The 17,425-nt window shown below is 37.6% G+C and overlaps 1 protein-coding gene across 2 annotated transcripts in view; it reads right to left on the bottom strand.

The window, feature by feature from the left end:
- Positions 1–17,425, bottom strand: part of Adgra3 (adhesion G protein-coupled receptor A3) — a 98,409-nt gene that overhangs the window by 38,207 nt on the left and 42,777 nt on the right. Inside the window, exons 5-10 of one of the 2 annotated variants that reach the window (XM_090343765.1) lie at positions 16,419–16,490; positions 14,069–14,229; positions 11,455–11,668; positions 5,319–5,483; positions 1,799–2,000; positions 383–538 (exon numbers count right to left, since the gene is read on the bottom strand). In XM_090343765.1, the coding sequence (XP_090199891.1) occupies positions 383–538; positions 1,799–2,000; positions 5,319–5,483; positions 11,455–11,668; positions 14,069–14,229; positions 16,419–16,490 (970 nt within the window). Of the gene's footprint in view, positions 1–382; positions 539–1,798; positions 2,001–5,318; positions 5,484–11,454; positions 11,669–14,068; positions 14,230–16,418; positions 16,491–17,425 lie in introns of those variants that run through there. The other variant, XM_090343766.1, reaches the window with a different exon arrangement.

Here is a 17,425-nt window from a genome sequence, read left to right as displayed (position 1 = left end):
CTTAATGATCATTTTCACAAAATTTTGATAACTTCTAATTCATTTGGGATCTTCAAAAGAGTTGCAAAGCAACCTCCCATTTCTCCAGGATATTCTGAAAGAAAGTAGGCAATTTACCACAAGATCTGGGTATCCAAGTATAAAGAAGAACACTGGCTATGCCAATAAGAAATTCCAGCAGGCCAAAATACATAGCAATAAATAAACCCAATGCTGCTTTCTTTCTTACTATATCTACCACTATCTCTCAGTCCTTTAATGATTAACAACTTTGGTCTCCAGACACCATCAGGTCATGGATAGGCTTTGTATTTACAGACTCCTACAATAGTACCATTTTTGACACTGCATGCTACACATCTGGACTTGAAAAAAGAAGTACCTCTTTTGATTTTTCCTCTTTGGTAAATCTTCCAAATTTTTCTATCATTTCAGCCACGAAAATGACATCCATCTTGTCAGAGAAGTTGGCTGCTTCCACAGTGTAAGCCAGCAATTGCCGAGCTGTAGCCACTGCATTTGTGAGATTAAGTGGCATCTGAAAAGGAAGGCAAGTGGAGCTCTAAGCAAACATCTCCAAGCTACATCTCTAGGCTTGCCCAGTATGGCAGTGAAACCAACCATTATTCACTTATCACAACCTGAAAATGCTGTTTCACCCAAAGGAACTTGACTTTTGAGGTACACTAATTTGACAGGATCCTTTTAAACTTGAAATGAAATATAACAACACCTGAAACCACTCCTAGTAAACATATTACACTGTCTACCTCTTCCTTTTGGCCAGGAAAGCCTTTCTCTGGATTGCTGAGAGTAATTGATCCTGTGTCTCATGGAAGCCAGACTGCACAACCACTTTCTAAGTACAATCACTTCTGTGTGCTTATCTTTTCTGCTATGCAATCTGGGAAGGTTTTATACCTGCTTATATGCTGACTTTAAAGGGATTAACTAGTGCTAAGGAGCTGAAAAAATACACAACGGAATCTGTTTTCCCGCCAATTATTATCTGCTAATGTTAACAAAGATGTCCTAATGCAAAAGATGAAGAAAGAAAGGAAGCTGAATGGCTTTTATTTATTTATTTTTTTGCCAGTCCTGGGCTTGACCTCAGGAACTGAGCACAGTCCTTAGGCTTTCTCAAGTCTAGATCTCTACCACTTGAACCTCTGGCTTTTTGAATTTATGTGGAACCAAGGAACTGAACCTGGGTCTTCGTGCATACTATGCAAGTACTCTACCACTAGGCCAAATTCCTTTAAAATGACTATTTTAAAGGACTATTTGGGGCAGAGGATTATCAAAAGAGCCCAAGATGTGGTTTTCTACGTGGTCTAGAAGGACAGCTAAGATTCTGTGTGGTGGACACAGATGATCACGTGACTCTAGGAGGAGGCAAGTTACTGGAAAGGACGTCATAAAGCACCTGATCCAGGAGGAAGATAAATCAGCTGAAGAACTTACAAAAAATTAGTATACTTAAAAACTCTGCATGTAAGCTGGGGGTATGTGGCTCAGGCCTATAATCCTAGCTATTCAGGAGGCTGAGATATGAGGATCGGTTCAAAGCCAGCCCAGGCACTTAGAATTTGAGACTCTAATCTCCAGTTAACCACTAGAAAACCAGAAGTGGCATTGTGCTTCAAGCTGAAGAGCTTAGAGACAGCATCCAGGCCGAGTTCAAGCACCGTGACCAACGGGGAAAAACAAAACAAAACAAAAAAAAACCCCTCTTTGTGTGTGTGTGTTGTGTGTGCATGTTTATAGCTTGAATACCATGGGAACATTTTCTAGTTACCTGGTTGAACATGTAAAGAACTCTAGTAACATCATTTGCATACTGGCAACGAGAATAGTCATCATTAGCCCAAAAGCCTCCTCTGTCACATCTTCGCCAAGCCTTTCTCTCATCCTGTGGGGTCCCAGGATAGATCCCACTGCCATGGGTGTTTCGGGAACACTGAAGATAGGCTGTAATGCCTGCTAGTGTACGGGGCCATCTAGAGAGATGAAAACAAAAAGTATGAGCAAACCTCAAGTAAGAGAGGACATCAAGGTCAATGACATGGAGCACAGCCTGAGGATGTGTGCATAGTCAGAAAAATCAAGAAGGTGGCAAAATTCCTTGAAGATAAGGACCATACAATTACATATTTTTTCTAAAATAAAATTCGAAAATCATCTAAGTATTGTTACAAAGGGACAATGAAACTATAATCCCCAGGAAAAAGAAAAGAAAACTAGAGCAACAGATGATTTTTGTCTGTTTTAATATATATTAATGTATCCCTGGGCTCTGTAACATTAGGCCTTTTGTCCATTTTGATATATGAAGAACAAAGTAGTGAGACTCCTAACCCTAGAGAGGAGTGCCTACAAACTTGGCTCATTCATGGTTTAGGAAGCTACAGGATTAAATTAACTAGTTAATGGCCCGTTAATTGATAAGTGTGGTTTACTGGAGAACCCCTGACTTCTTCCTACAGCCTGAGAGTTTGGTATATGTTCAGTTTAGAGAGGAGTCTACATGAGGCCTCTGAGCCTCCCTGCGTAGAAACAGTGTGCTACTCCTACTGCAGAAGCAGAATATACATGACCCCTGCGGCAACTGAGAGTCCTACACATGTTTGTATTTCAATAAATGTTTATTTGTGGACACTGAGAGGGGAAAAAAACTACACATAGATGCTTCCAGAGCTGCCCTATCTTTTCCCCTAATAATTCGCCTATGTCTCATAACACATCATGCATGTTATCTGTGAATGCCTCTCTATGGCAAGTCCTCTAAGTGCTTCTACCAAACTTCTAATAAAGATGGGGTCTTAAAAACCTCCAATACAGCATGTAACAGAATTGATGAGGTAAAAGTTAACCATACAAACTTGTAGACATGACCATTAATTACCCTTTGGGGCAAAGAAAGCTTTATTATTGGAACTCTATTTCTCTAAAATTGAGAAGGCAATTAATCATATTTGATGTAAGTTAGAGCTGATACATAACAGAGAAGCTGCTAAATTATAATATCAATCAAATCAAAATATAATTCATTAACAAGAACTATATACAGATTAAGTAACACGAAACCAAATCCTACAAATGCAGTGAGAGTTCAACTGTAAAACAGCTCAGTGTCAAACAATAAATAATTTATTAATCAGTAAAACTTTAGGTTTTTCTATTTCAAAAAATGTGAAGCACTTAAAAATAGGAGTAAGACAGAAAATTCACCATAAAATATCAGATGATTAATTAGCAAAAGATGTTGACTATGAGAAAACTACCAGTGTAATCCATAGTGTAGATCAATATTCTGGGGCTTTGTGGTTTTGTGGTTCTTGCTATATATCCATGGATGGCCTTGAACTTGCTATGTAGTCTAGGCTTGCCTTAAATTTTCAATCCTTCTGTGTATCTGCTTCCTGAGAGTGAGGATTACAGAAGTGCACTACCAGGTCAGTTTAGGTGGACATTTAATGCACATTAATTTTTTTCTATTGGCAAAAATAGCTAAGTGCTATATTCTAATATATATATATATATATATATATATATATATAAACAAGTTGGATGCTGGTGGCTCACACCCATAATCCTAGCTATACAGGAGGTTGAGATCTGAGGACTGAAGTTCAAAGGAAGCCCAAGTCCATGAGACTCTTATCTCCAATTAACATTAGAAAACCAGAAGTGGTGATGTGGCTCAAGTGGTAAAGCGCTAGCCCTGAGTTGAAGAGCTCAGCAACAGAGCCCAGAACAGAGTTCAAGCCCCATGACAGAAAGAAAGAAAGAAAGAAAGAAAGAAAGAAAGAAAGAAAGAGAAAGAAAGAAAGGAAGGAGAGAGGGAGGGAGGGAGGGAGGGAGGGAGGGAGGGAAGGAAAAAGGAAAGAAAGAAAGAGTTAGCTGATAGCTGGACTCAGCGGCTCATGCCTATAATCCTAGCTATTCAGGGGGCTGAAATGTGAGGATTGTGGTTCAAAGCCAGCCCGGGCACTCACGTCCATGACATTCTTATCTCCAATTAACCACCAGAAAATTGGAAGTGGCAGTGTGGCTCAAAGACAGTAGCCTTGAGCTGAAGAGCTCAGGGACAGCACTCAGGTTCAGAGTTCACGCCCCATGACCCACAAAAAGAAGTATACACACACACACACACACACACACATATATATCCCCACATATATACATATATATGTATGTATGAGTGCTATATAGATAAAATCTATCTATCTCCCTATCTCCCTATCACCCTACTTACCTACCTACCTACCTGTTAAAAAAAACAGCAGTAAAAGCCACGAAAAAATAAAGATAGAATTATTGCCTTTTCTCCCAGGATTGGAATATTAACATCAAACAGTTGTCTTAATCATAACACACTGGTGTGATAATCCAGAAGAGGCAATAGAAGCCACCAGAGAAAATGTACTCAATCTTAAACAATCCTTATGCTGTGTAAAAGAGCCATCGATTTCTTTTCATTTTTACCAACAATAAATTCATTACTCATACCAGTGACTGTATATAGATTCCCTTCTTGAATACTTGTTTGTTAAACACATCATTTGAAATATGATGTAAAAATCAATGTTAATAAACTCTTTAATTAAAAATATTCATTACTCAAATCTTGGAAGATAATATTACTAACCTATCTAGAGATGTGTAAAGCAGTTTTAGAAGGAGAAAATGTAGGAAATAAGTTAACATTTTGATGTGTCCCAAACTTTCTACCAAAAACAATTTATCTCATTCGGCTTATCTGAACTCATTATCCAGCAGACACCCTGGGATCCCAATGGCTCTGAAAGTTTTAGGCTCCCCAGGGCTTGTATTTATCCAAGCCCTACTCATTTAACAGAACTGAATTAGGGAAGGAAATCAGATAGTATCTCTCCAATTATGACATCTAATCAACCATCAGTAGTTAAGAGGGACTTGGCAACAAAACTCTCCAAAGTTCACTTGTAAAAGATCCTGAAACAAAGGCCCTATCAATAACCTGTCTGAATTCTCTACTATATCAACAGAAGATCAAACCTACTGTTCTAAAGTAGTAGATTCTAATACTTACAACAAAAGCATTCCTCAGCAATGACTCTTTCAAACATCTTATTAACTGGTCTGAACTAAAGTTTAGTCATCTTTTCATTCTAAAAGACAGTTCTCGGAGAGATGGACAGATACAGACAGACAGAAAGATACACATACAAACACATGCACATATCTCTTAGTTTATTACTGAGAATAGGAGTCCATTTATATGTGTTTAAGAATAAAAGATTCCGGAGAAATCAGACTTTTTCCATCTCACTGACCTGAAATCACCTTTGTTGTTTACCACCCTCTCTGGTGGGCAGTACTGTGCAGAGCTTTCCAATACCACAATATCCACAGTTCTTGTATTGTTCCCACGTTTGGTCTGGACATGACAGCCCCAATTTCCAGTAGATCCAGCCTGAATATTAGAAATGGTTAGGGCACTGCATAAAAAAAAATAAATTAAAAGGAAAGAAAGAAAATGTGATTAGACAAAAAGAGAGATTGTGATTTCAATTATTCATTTGCCAATATGTCTGAGTGCACACAGCAAGCCAAGTACTTGCTAAGTACAAAGAGGAACAACCAGTACACCAAAGGAGACTAACCCTTTATGTCCTTCAGTAAAAGTCACACAAGTGAGGGAAGAGGCCATAGGATGCAATGACAAGGACAGTGAGGAAGGAGAATCAAAAGCAAGGTCATCGCAGGTGTTAGACCACATCTCTGGTGAAGTGGGAGGAGGAGGGGAGCAACAGGAGAGGCTGGCAGAATGTGTTTCCCCTCCAAACTTGGAAGTATCCCAATCACACCCACCCTGTCAAAGACTGAGTAAAATATTCAAGCCCAAATTAAATACTATCATGAAGCATGTAAATTACTATTATGAAAGTGTGTAATTCAGAATCTAGTCAAGCATACACAGTTTGTAGAACAGGGGTCACACCAGAAATAACCTAGATAAATCTCTGTAAAGGCTTAGTAAATGATCAACTAATGTTTTCATAAAGTAAGCTTCTAAGTACAGAACATTTACATTTATAAAAAAGCAGTATCTCTACTATCAGTAAATCTCATTTTTAAGGTTAAATTATAATTCTCTAATAATAAAGATGTCAAAACCTACAATTAACCTCTACTCCCATGAAGGACCCTATTATGCTTTGCTATTAGATCTACACAAATGATAAGAATTAATGAGACATAAAGCATGTAGCATTTAATTACCTTATAAAAGTATATATTAAGGTTAATACACATTTGTCTGATTTCCTAAATCACTGAGGGCTACAACAAACATGCAAATAAAAACCAAACCATCTTGTCTATGAACCAATAGCTAACAATATTTTCAAGATGGAGAGATGAAAAAAAAAAGATTTGATATTTTTAAACAGCCAGAAAGCCTATTTACATTCTACTTCCTGTAGTTGCACTAAACTACAAAAAAGTGTACAGAAATTCTGACAAAGAGAAAAATCCTTCCTTAATCCAGAGGTTCCCAAACGTTCTCAGTTCCAGAGCCTTTAATGACTGACATTTTAAATTTCATGGAACCTCAATCCCCATAAAGGTATTTCCATGGCAGTTGCAATTAAATCTCAAAACTTAAATCTTAAAACTCTGTCACTGCCGGTGTGGTGGCTCATGCCTGTAATCCTAGCTACTCAGGAGGTTCAAAGCCAGTTCCAGCACTAAGAACTTGAGCGTCTTATCTCCAAATTAGCCTCTAGAAAATGGGAAGTGGGGCTGTGGCTCAAGGGTAGGGAGGCAGCCTTGTGCTGAAGAGCTCAGGGACAGCACTCAGGCCCAGAATTCAAGCCCCGTGAACCTCCTCCCCTCCACCCCCCAAATAACAGAAAAACAAACAAACAACAACAACAAAACCAACTCTATATCTAAGTGGATCTTTAGTTCAAATGGTAGAGTTTTTGCCTTGAGCAAAAACAGTACTTAGGCTGTGAATTCAAAATCCCCTCCTCCCCTCCAACAGCACAAAACAAACAAAAATAACCCTGCACATAGAGCCAGGCATGGTAGAAGACAACTCAGAAGTCTGAGACAGAGGATCAAAAGTTCAAGTCCAGCTTGATAAACCAGACATACACAATGGCATGCTGTTTTAGCACCAAACAAACACAACCAGATGCCAGTGGCTCACCTGGAATCCTAGCTATTCTGCTAGCTGGGATCTTGCACAGAAATTGTATGCAAGATGTCCTCTCCAATTAACATGCAAAAAACTAAGCTGTAAATGTGGCTCAAGTGATAGAATGCCAGTCAAATAAGTAAGCTGAATAAGTACTAGGCCCCTGAGTTCAAGCCCCAGTACTGGGGAAAATAAAGCATTATCTATGGCATAATATGGTAGCCACTCAAAAATATAGTGGTATATATATATATATATATATATATATATATATATATATATGTAATGAAATTAGCCAGATGCGGTAGCTCACCTCTGTAACCCTAGCTACTCAGGAGACTGAGATCTGAGGTTTGAGGTTCAAAGCCAGCCTGAGCACTCAAGACCTTGAGACTCTTATTGCCAATTAACCACTAGAAAACCAAAAGTGGCACTGTTGCTCAAGGGTATCTGAAGAGCTCAGAGACAGCACCCAGGCCCGGAGTTCAAGCCCCATAACCAACAACAACAAAAGGAAATTAAAAACTAATGTTTTTTCTTCATTTGTAAATAAGCATAATCTTTTCCAAATGGGATCTGGCTGTCTTTCAGTACTGAAAACAATAAAATCACATTCTGAAAAAACCAGTATGCCCTGCTTCTTGCTCGACTATGCTTTTCAAACAATACTCAGTGTGGAGAGTGATATAGTCCAAGCAGTCATTGGCAGTCACTAAGAGAAACTGTATCAAGATCAGCATGCTCTCTTCAAACTCTGAAAAGGTTTCTGAAGATGCATTGAGTGTCCCTGGGCCTGGCAGGACCCTCTTTGAACACCATGACATTTTTCTTTTTTTTTTTTCTTTTTTTTTTTTGTGGATAAGTGTTAGCAAAATTCTGAATGCCTAGAAGCAATCAGTAGTGCTCCAAAACTTCCAGAAATATTCCAGACAGTATATCTAGAGATGTAAGGAAATTGAGAAAGAAAGAAAAAAGCCACAGTTGCATTTTCTATCAAAATCACAATCACTATGCTGAAAATGTACATACAACTTATGGGAGGGAAAAATTAGAGATGATGAGGGTAAGGATGACACTGTCCCAGAAGAACTGTACTCTTTACCTGACTTATGTAACTGTAACCCCTTTTGTACATCATCTTAAGAAGAGGGGTTTTTTGTTGTTGTTTTTTACATACATACACACTGATATACATGGATGAAAGATTAACTACTGAGGAGACGGCTCAGGAGCTAGCAGGTATCTCATATTATCCACCTCAGTGATAGCATATATCCTTCTATTTCAGCATTACTCTGAAGCTCACTGGGGAGAGGACTTTGAAGTTTTCATCTGAAAGATTTTTTCACTGTCAAGTGTTCCTACTAACAATGTTAGACAAAATTATTTTTTTATTATGAGGAGGAGGCTTGAACTCAGGGCCTAGGTACTGTACCTGAGGTTATTTTCCTCAAGGCTAGAGCACTACCACTTGAGCACAGGTCCACTTTCCTTTTTTGTTTTGTTTTTAATTGTCAGGATAATGTATAGAGGGGTTACAGTTACATTCGTCAGGTAATGCGTGCATTACTTCTCGAACCTTCATACCCCTTATGTTTTTGTCCCTTTCCCTCCTCCAACCCACTCCCAATAATCTCACTTTCCTCCTCTATTTCAAATAAATATACATACATACACTATACAAATAACAAAGTCAGATATAGTAACCACATGAGATTAACTGTAAGTGGGAAAAAAAAGAGAAAAGCTTTTTTCATATATAATAATTCAAGATAGAAGTCTTACAGTCTCCTGCCCAGCTGGCTTCAAACTGTAATCCTCAGATCTCAGCCTCTGGGTAGCTATGATTATAGGCATGAGTTACTGGGTTTTGGTTGTTGTTGTTTTTTGTTTTTGTTGGTTGTGGGGCATAAACTCTGGGTCTAGATACTATCCCTGTAAGTTGTTATTCTTTTTTTTTTTTTTTCCTGCCAGTCCTGGGCTTGAGCTCAGGGCCTGAGCACTGTCCTTGGACTTTTCTCAAAGCTAGAGCTCTACCACTTGACCTGAGGAACTGAACCCAGGTCTTCATACATGCTAGGCAGGCACTTTACCACCAGGCCAAACTCCTGGTCTGTAAGTTGTTATCCTTAAAAGTAAAAATTTCATACTGCTATAATGAATTCAGGTTAATCAAGAATAATCTCCAGAAAAATTTTTAAAGTAAAACCATTTACTTGGTTGCTCCAGAATTTACACATTTAAATTAATCATAGCTCTTTTGCTACTGTATTGTCAATTAAATTGTCTATAGATGTACTGCTTAAAAGTGTATAATTTGATTAATTTGGACATATGTATATGCCTGTGTAATTATCAGCACAGTAAAAAATTAATGAAACAATGAATATGTTATCTCTAACAATCTTATTACCTAGTAAGGAAATTCTGCTTCAGGTAATGGTGAGATAGTTCACATGATGAAGGCACATTTCCTGTAGTTAGAAATTATAAGCACTGATCAAACTGATTAATTTGCACACATGAAGAGTAATCAAAAGCAAAGATTCAACACTAGGAAGAAAAGATTGCCACATTTCCTTTGTAATGATTTCTGTCAAATAGCACACTCCACAAAAATTCCCTATCTTACTAGCATGAGAAGTCAAAATAGAGGGAAAAAGGAACCTCTCCAGAAGCACAAACCCAATGTACAAAATCCAACTGGATCTCTTACTGATGGCCAAAGCACACAGACAGATAAGGGAGAAACCAAGATTTTAGCAGCCACCTGGCAAACAAAACAGAGTGAGGAGCCTGAGGTCAGTCAGCTAACTGCCTGATCAAACAAAACTCAGCTCTCTTCAGAAGAATACAACAGAATCCAGAGTCAAGAGTCAGCAAATTTTTCATGGTTCAGACAGTAAATGATTTAGATTTTCTGGTTTGAAACAACATAAAAGATATTATGTAAGGGGCCGGGAACATGGCTTAGTATAGGGTGCCTGCCTAGCATGCATGAAGCCCTGGGTTCGATTCCTCAGTACCACATACACAGAAAAAGCCAGGGGCTCAAGTAGTGGTAGAGTACTAGCCTTGAGAAAGACCAAGGACAGTGCCCAGGCCTTGAGTCCAAGCCCCAGGACTACCCCCTCACCCAAATAATATGTATATATACATATATATATATATATACACACACATATATATATATGTAATATAAGTACTTCTATAACCATTTAGAGTACAACCACTTAAAACAGTATATAATAATTTAAGCACAGAGATTCATGGAACAGATTTAGCTCATATACTGTACTTTGCCAACTTCTCCACTATAGTGTATTTATCATAATGTCTGAGATAAACCCACCATTACTAGGCAAGTAAATAATTAAAATATATAGTAAAATATCAACTATATTCAAAAGAAGTCAGTCATAAGGATTGCAAAAATGATTCAGCTGCTAGAATCAGAGGAGGATTTAAAAGCAGCTACTCTAAATATTAGAAGGCATAAATGAAAATATGTTTTGAACAAGCAGGTAGGAAGTCCCAAGGAAGAAAATTATAAAATAGAAAAATTCAACCCTAGAAGTTTCAAGAACGAAATCTCAATTTGGAAAATGTTTACTTTCTCTGCAGCATTTTATAGCCTCTGCCTTGGAAGTTTGGAAATTGCATCCCAACTCTAATTATATACTCTAATTATATGCCCGATCTTTTTACAGTTTACAAAGCTCATCCAAATTAACTAATTTGGTACCTACACAAATCACGGGATTGGCAAGTTCCGATGTTATATTCTTTTATACAGTAGGTGAGGAAAGGAAGTACTCTTAAATTTAGCATTAAAAACAAGGAAAAACAGTGAAAATGAGGTCACCTCCTAAAACCAAACCCAAGCTTTTAGGCAACACTACGAAATAGAAGCCAGGTTTGGCATTACAAGTTTTCCTTTTTTTTTCCCCTTCCAAAATGTTAAACAGAAAGACTTTAACATTTTAAGTATTTCTCTTTCATACTAAGCTTTTAGTTTCAAAACCAGATAAAAAGGGTAATTCATTTTTAGACATGGATATAGAGGAGAAAAGAAATGCCCTATGTATATATACGTACATGTGTGTGTGTGTGTGTGTGTATATATATATATATATGTGTGTGTGTATATATATATATATATATATATATATATGGAAGATGATAAACTACCAATCTAAATTCCAACTATACAATTCCAAAAGGATAAATACTACTCACAAAGATGCTTCATGTAAAATGTTTACCTTGCAATCAGGGAGCAATTGTGAATCATGTTCTTTTCAACAAAGATGCCTTGTGACTCATCCGTTTCAACTATTCGCCCATCCTGATACCACAAGACTTGCATGTCCTGGTCAATATAGGAAGCCATACACTGGAAAGGAAGGCTGTCTCCCTCAAACACGACTTGACGATGAGATGGAGTCATGTAGAAGGATGGTAACTCAAGGGGAGGATCTAGAGAAAGGAAACAAAGACTTAGTAAACACACAGAATCCACTTCTATACACTGCATCTGAAAGTTGTACAGACTCTACTAAGACTACAGAAAACAGAACCAAAAGTATTCCTTTGGTAATCAGCATTCTAAGTGCTGCTATGCTTTGTGGATGTTCTGCAAGGACTGCTGGGCTGGAAGCTTGTTCCGCGAGTAGCCAAAGGCATAGTGATGGATGGAGCCTAGTGGAGGCCACTTCAGTCTCATCTTTGAGGGTACATCCTTGGAAGGAAATGGTGGCCTCCTGAGACTGAGTTGTTAACACCGTCACAACTTGACCCCTACAGTGCACTTTGGGCTCCTTGTCCTGTAATGTGATGTTCCCATATATCCTCCAACCGTGATGTCATCCCCTGTGGCCCTCGACAGGACAAACCTAAAGGACAGCCTGATCAACGCTCAATGCTGTGAACTGAATGAGTCTCTTTTCATTACTGTTATGCAGCTTCAAGTATTTTACTATAGTAATAAAACAAAGACATCAATCTAAGTGGGTAACAGATGGAAGCCAAAGTAAGTAACACTGAAGCGGAACCATTTTGTCCTTGTTTCTGATAGGTAAAACTTCTTGCTGCTGGTGGCACCACAGGACTATCAGACAAGCACAGATGCAAACTAAACAAACAAGTTGTAAAGCAACACTTACATCTAGAGATTGGAACAAAGGAGAAGTAGGTGCTAATAGTTCAGTGTTTTTTTCAGACATTATGTTATTTGTAACTATAATACTGATTGCTGGATGTAAAAATACACATATTGCAAGGTGCCATGGCTCATGCCTGTAATCCTAGCTACACAAGAGGCTGAGATCTGAGGATCTTGGTTTAAACCCAGCCCAGGCACTAAAGTCCATGAGACTCTTATCTCCAATTAACCACTAGAAAATGGGAAGTAGGGCTGTGGCTCAAGGGTAGGGCAATAGCTCAGGGTCAACACTCAGGCCCAGGGGTAGAGTGGTAGCCTTGAGCTGAAGAGCTCAAGTACAGCACCCAGGCCCAGAGTTCAAGCCCCATGACCCATAAAAAAAAATACACATATTTATTGTGGAAAATTAAGAACACTTAAACAAAAAGAAAAATATTTGAAGATAATCTACCTTACAATAATTTTCAAAAATATGATGTCTTCTTGCAGTCAGAAATGCAAAAATATCCACAAATGCCACCGACTCATTACAAGCTTTTAAAATATTTAGCTCATTTGTCAAGCACAATTTTATTTTTAGCAAGATACAAGGGAAAAGTAGTGAATATGTAAATATATCTAAAGAAATTAATCACTGTATTATTTATGGAGTGAGAAATTATGAATACACTAGTTATTCAGTAAGAAAGAAGCTGATAAATTATTGCCAAGTCTTTACAATGCATTAGAATGCATCTCTCTAATACAATAAAAAACACCTTATTTCAACTTCTAAAAAGTTTGTCTCAATATGATTAAAAATATGGTAACATTTTCATGAAAATACAGAAGTACAGAAGTGAGCATACCAAGGTCTCAATCCTGGCTGTGTTTTACATATGAAGTAACATAGGTTTTGTTTTTCTGTTTCTAATTTTTATTTCTTTTTTTTTGGGGGGGGGAGCCAGTCTTGCAGCTTGAAGTCAGGGCCTACATGCTGTCTCTGAGCCTCTTCCAAAGCTAGCACTCTACCACATGAGCCACAGCACCCACTTTTGGCTTTTTCTGAGTAGTCTCACCAAATTTACTGCCCAGGCTGGCTTCCAACAGTGATCTTCAGCTCTTAGCCTCTTTAGTAGTAGCTAGGATTATAGGCGTAAACCACTGATGCCCAGCATCCTTTCATAAGTCCTAATGCTCAAAGATTATAGTTTACTTGTTAAATTGATAGTAATGACAACAAAAAAAGGAAGAAATAAGTAATGTCTAGCTCCAAACATTGGGATCTCCCTGCATTATGTTAGACTTATGGTTTACTGGGTATATTCCATTTTACTTTTTCTCATAACATATGGTCAATGTTATTTCTCCTCAGATATGCTTCAAAATCATAAAACAATAACAACACTAAAAATAACATGTGGGCATCCTGAGACCATTACCATTTACAATTCTGATTAGTCAATTGATAACCAAGTCTTGAGTTATGCTTTGAAACATGTGCTCATAAGGACAGTCATTCAGAACTAAAGCACAGTTACCTTACAAACCAAACAAGAAGATGCTTCCTAACCCAGCTGGTTTAAAGACTGGCATAAGCTAAATATTACAAAATCCTTGAAGATCTGCAAAGTGCTTCGCTTCCATCAAAATAATTTCATAGTTTGTCAAGAAACAAAACAAAGCAGCGAGTCAAAATGCAGTTAATCCATCCTCAGGTTTGCCTTTTCCCTTACCGCATGTCAACAGCTCCTGTTTCACACCTGTGACTGGCTGGGCCTGCAGTGACTTAGGGTAAACACACCTGGTGTCTCGCACAGTGATGTTCCTCTCCTTCACCCAGCGATGCATCCACAGTATGTTACAGTCACACAAAAGATACTCGGTCTGAAACTCTCTGCAACAGAGATGGGGATTACAATAAATAATACTACACAACACCTTTGCTTTGCATTGCTTTACCTTTTTTATGGTAAAATACCATGCCTGTGGGCTATGTTCTGTTTTCTAATGGCTTGTCTTTCAGAGTGCTGGGCTCCAGCCCACTAACCCTGGGACTCTGCTTTTAATCCAAGCTGGTATCTGAAAGGAAAACTACCTGTCAAGTGGCCATTTCCTACACACTAAGTTCCAGAACCCCGGAGTTCTGGAATATCAACTTCTCATCCCTTTTGTTTGTCATGCCTTTACCTCATTTCACAAACAGCATGGCAGTGATTCTGGATCTTGAAGACTCATAATTTTCCATTCTCACTATTCCCTTCCTGGCCTAAACATCCACAACCACTTCTATGTACTGGAGCAGCACAAATAACAACGTGAAGGAAAACAGCACTGTTTGGGACGGTTACATTGTGATCACCTGACTACACCATAGCTCCATGAAGTTGCAGAAAAGTTCTGATATTTTCCTCCTACGTAACAGGTGACACCACAGCTATTTAAAAGATGCAAATTGAAAGGATATAAAAATAAGACTTGTTTTGTACTTAATCGGAAAGAGTGAACTATTTTTATATGCAGTGGACACTTTATAATTTGGTCTTGGTAATAAGAAACAGAGAAAGATTACAGCCAGATATGGACAGGTTTATTAGATGGTCATCTCTTACACATTCCTTTCACTAATACTTTTGTGGGGGGGGGCGGGGGTCATGGAGCTTGAACTCTGGGCCTGGGTGTTGTCCCTGAGTTATTTAACTCAAGGCTACCACCCTAACCCTGGGCCTAGACATTGTCCCTGAACTCTACAACTCAAGGCTACCGCCCTACCATGAGCCACAGCCCCACTTCTTATTTTCTAGTGGTCAATTGGAGATAAGATCAAGTTCTTTAGTGCCCCAGCTGGCTGTGAACCGTAATCCTCAGATCTCAGCCTCCTAAGTAGCTAAGATTACAGACGTGAGCCACCACACCCTGCTCAGTAATACTTGACAAGATATACATGATGCCATGTCCAGAAAATAAAAATAACTATTAAGAAGCTGCTCACTGCCAATATAAGTCTTATGAAACAGCAGAAAGAAATATAAACATAGAGAAATAGAATGTAATGTGTTCTATAAACCAGTAAAGTACAAAGAGCAAACACAAGTATGTGTTCCCAGCTCAGACGATGTGCAGAGTCCATTTCACTAGCTTTTCTTTTCTTTTTTTTTTTCTTTTTTGAGGAGGGAGGAAAAACAACAACAAAAAGAAAAGCAATGGGACCAGAATACAGCAAAGAGATAATGAGTATGAAAACAAAACCAAAATCATGGTCTGATGGACTTCTAATTCCTAAGTACCCCCTTCTTGTCAGTTCATAACAATGCTAAGTAAAAATCTCGATACTGTCTCCTGGTACTTTCTTTTTCTTAAGATGAAAATGCTACTCTTCATGTCAAAAGCCAGATTATCCATTATAATCTAACTCAGCTTCAGAAAAGAGCCAGGAAAGTAGATTGGTGGAAAAGTGCTAATTATATAGAGCTGATTCAAGGCCTTGAGTTCAATCCCCAAAACAATACATTAAGTGGAGGAGAAAATATATTCTGAAAAGAGGGATGTAGTAAAGAAGAATATTTCCCTCCCTACCAAAAAAGATTCAATCCACTAAAGTACATGCATGCATTTACAAACCCAACCAATTCTAAAGCTACAGAGAACTGTGGGGGAAAAAAAGATCTATTCTGACTACATAGAACAGGCATTCTCAATAAACAACCCTAAAACATTGGTAATAAATTACAAATTCAGTGCAGAGCAAGAAATTATAGGATAAATTATAGGACAGAGTATACAATATTTATCACTACAAATTCTTCATACAGAACCAGGGTTTATCCTAAGGGGATTTAATTACCACCAACAAAAAACATTTCATTTAAAAACCAAGTTGAAGAAAAACAATTATAAATGCATTTGCCCTGGATGTAAGGTGGATGATACCAGTACTAATTTTTCCAATTCAATACATGCTTTCATTCTAATCCTTTGCAAGTTCACAAGATATTCCTCAAGAAATTTCATAAAGTGTAATAATAAATATTTTTCATTTTCAAAAACTGATCTATGTGAAGCAAGACAAAGAAAACTCTTACTTACAAAGACCGTAATGAGCCAAGATAATCAAAAGTTCCTTGAGACAATGAAGAAAACAAGTTCCCTGAAAGGTTTCTGGAAAAGAAATAATTTCATCTTTAGAAATACTTATCCATCATTTGTCTACCACTTAATCTTTTCTTCTATCATCATTATATAATGTTATAAAGGACTTCATATGAACATTGTCTAAAATCTATAAAAACAGGGAATAACTAGAAAATAAATTCTGTGAAGACAAAGGACAAAATTATTATTAACCTTATGAGAAATAAGCAAAATTATGAAATATTTTAGTACTCAATAATAATTTTTCTATCAACTATCAGATGAACTTAAGGCACTTTACCGATTTTAACACAATTTTAAATTTTCTTTATTCATTTTCCTTTTGTCCAACAGATTCTTCCAGTTATATACAGATGACATAACACCTGTGCATATATAGCTATGTCTCCTGGGGTAAACATAACCAAATAAAATCTCCACAAAGGAATTGTATTTTGTCCTGTCCCTGGAGTAGTCTAGTATGTAGCCATGGGGGAAAAAATGCATGAAGTGAATCAAATGTTCTCTGTTGAAAAAAACATGTTGGTAATTTTTAACAAGTAGTGGCCAATCATGAGACATTTTTAAGGACCACAGAAAAGAAAATGTGAAAACATGTATAATGGATCATTAACTGAGGCTACCTCAGGGTGATAAGTAAGACAGAAGAGGGAAATGTCATTTTTGCTGCGTATTCATTTCCACAGAGTCAGTATCCCAATCACATCTATGAGATTATTATGAGATTTAAATTCTTTATATGGATTTTCCATATAATTTAGAAAGAAAAATCATGTAAAATAAGTACAAAAAAGTTAAACAACTCAACCCAAACCCCATGGCCAGAGGACAATGACACTAATCTTTGTTCTCAACTCCCTGTCCAGGTACCACTAATTAGGCTTTTTTTTGTTCCCTACTGAAAATTTTGCAAATATTCTGGACTATTAGTATTCTATCAC

This window comes from Megascapheus bottae, chromosome 13 (genome assembly GCF_031878675.1).
Source record: "Megascapheus bottae isolate mThoBot1 chromosome 13, mThoBot2.hap1, whole genome shotgun sequence".
NCBI classification, from domain to species: domain Eukaryota; kingdom Metazoa; phylum Chordata; class Mammalia; order Rodentia; family Geomyidae; genus Megascapheus; species Megascapheus bottae.
This window is presented reverse-complemented; position numbering and strand designations above follow the sequence as displayed.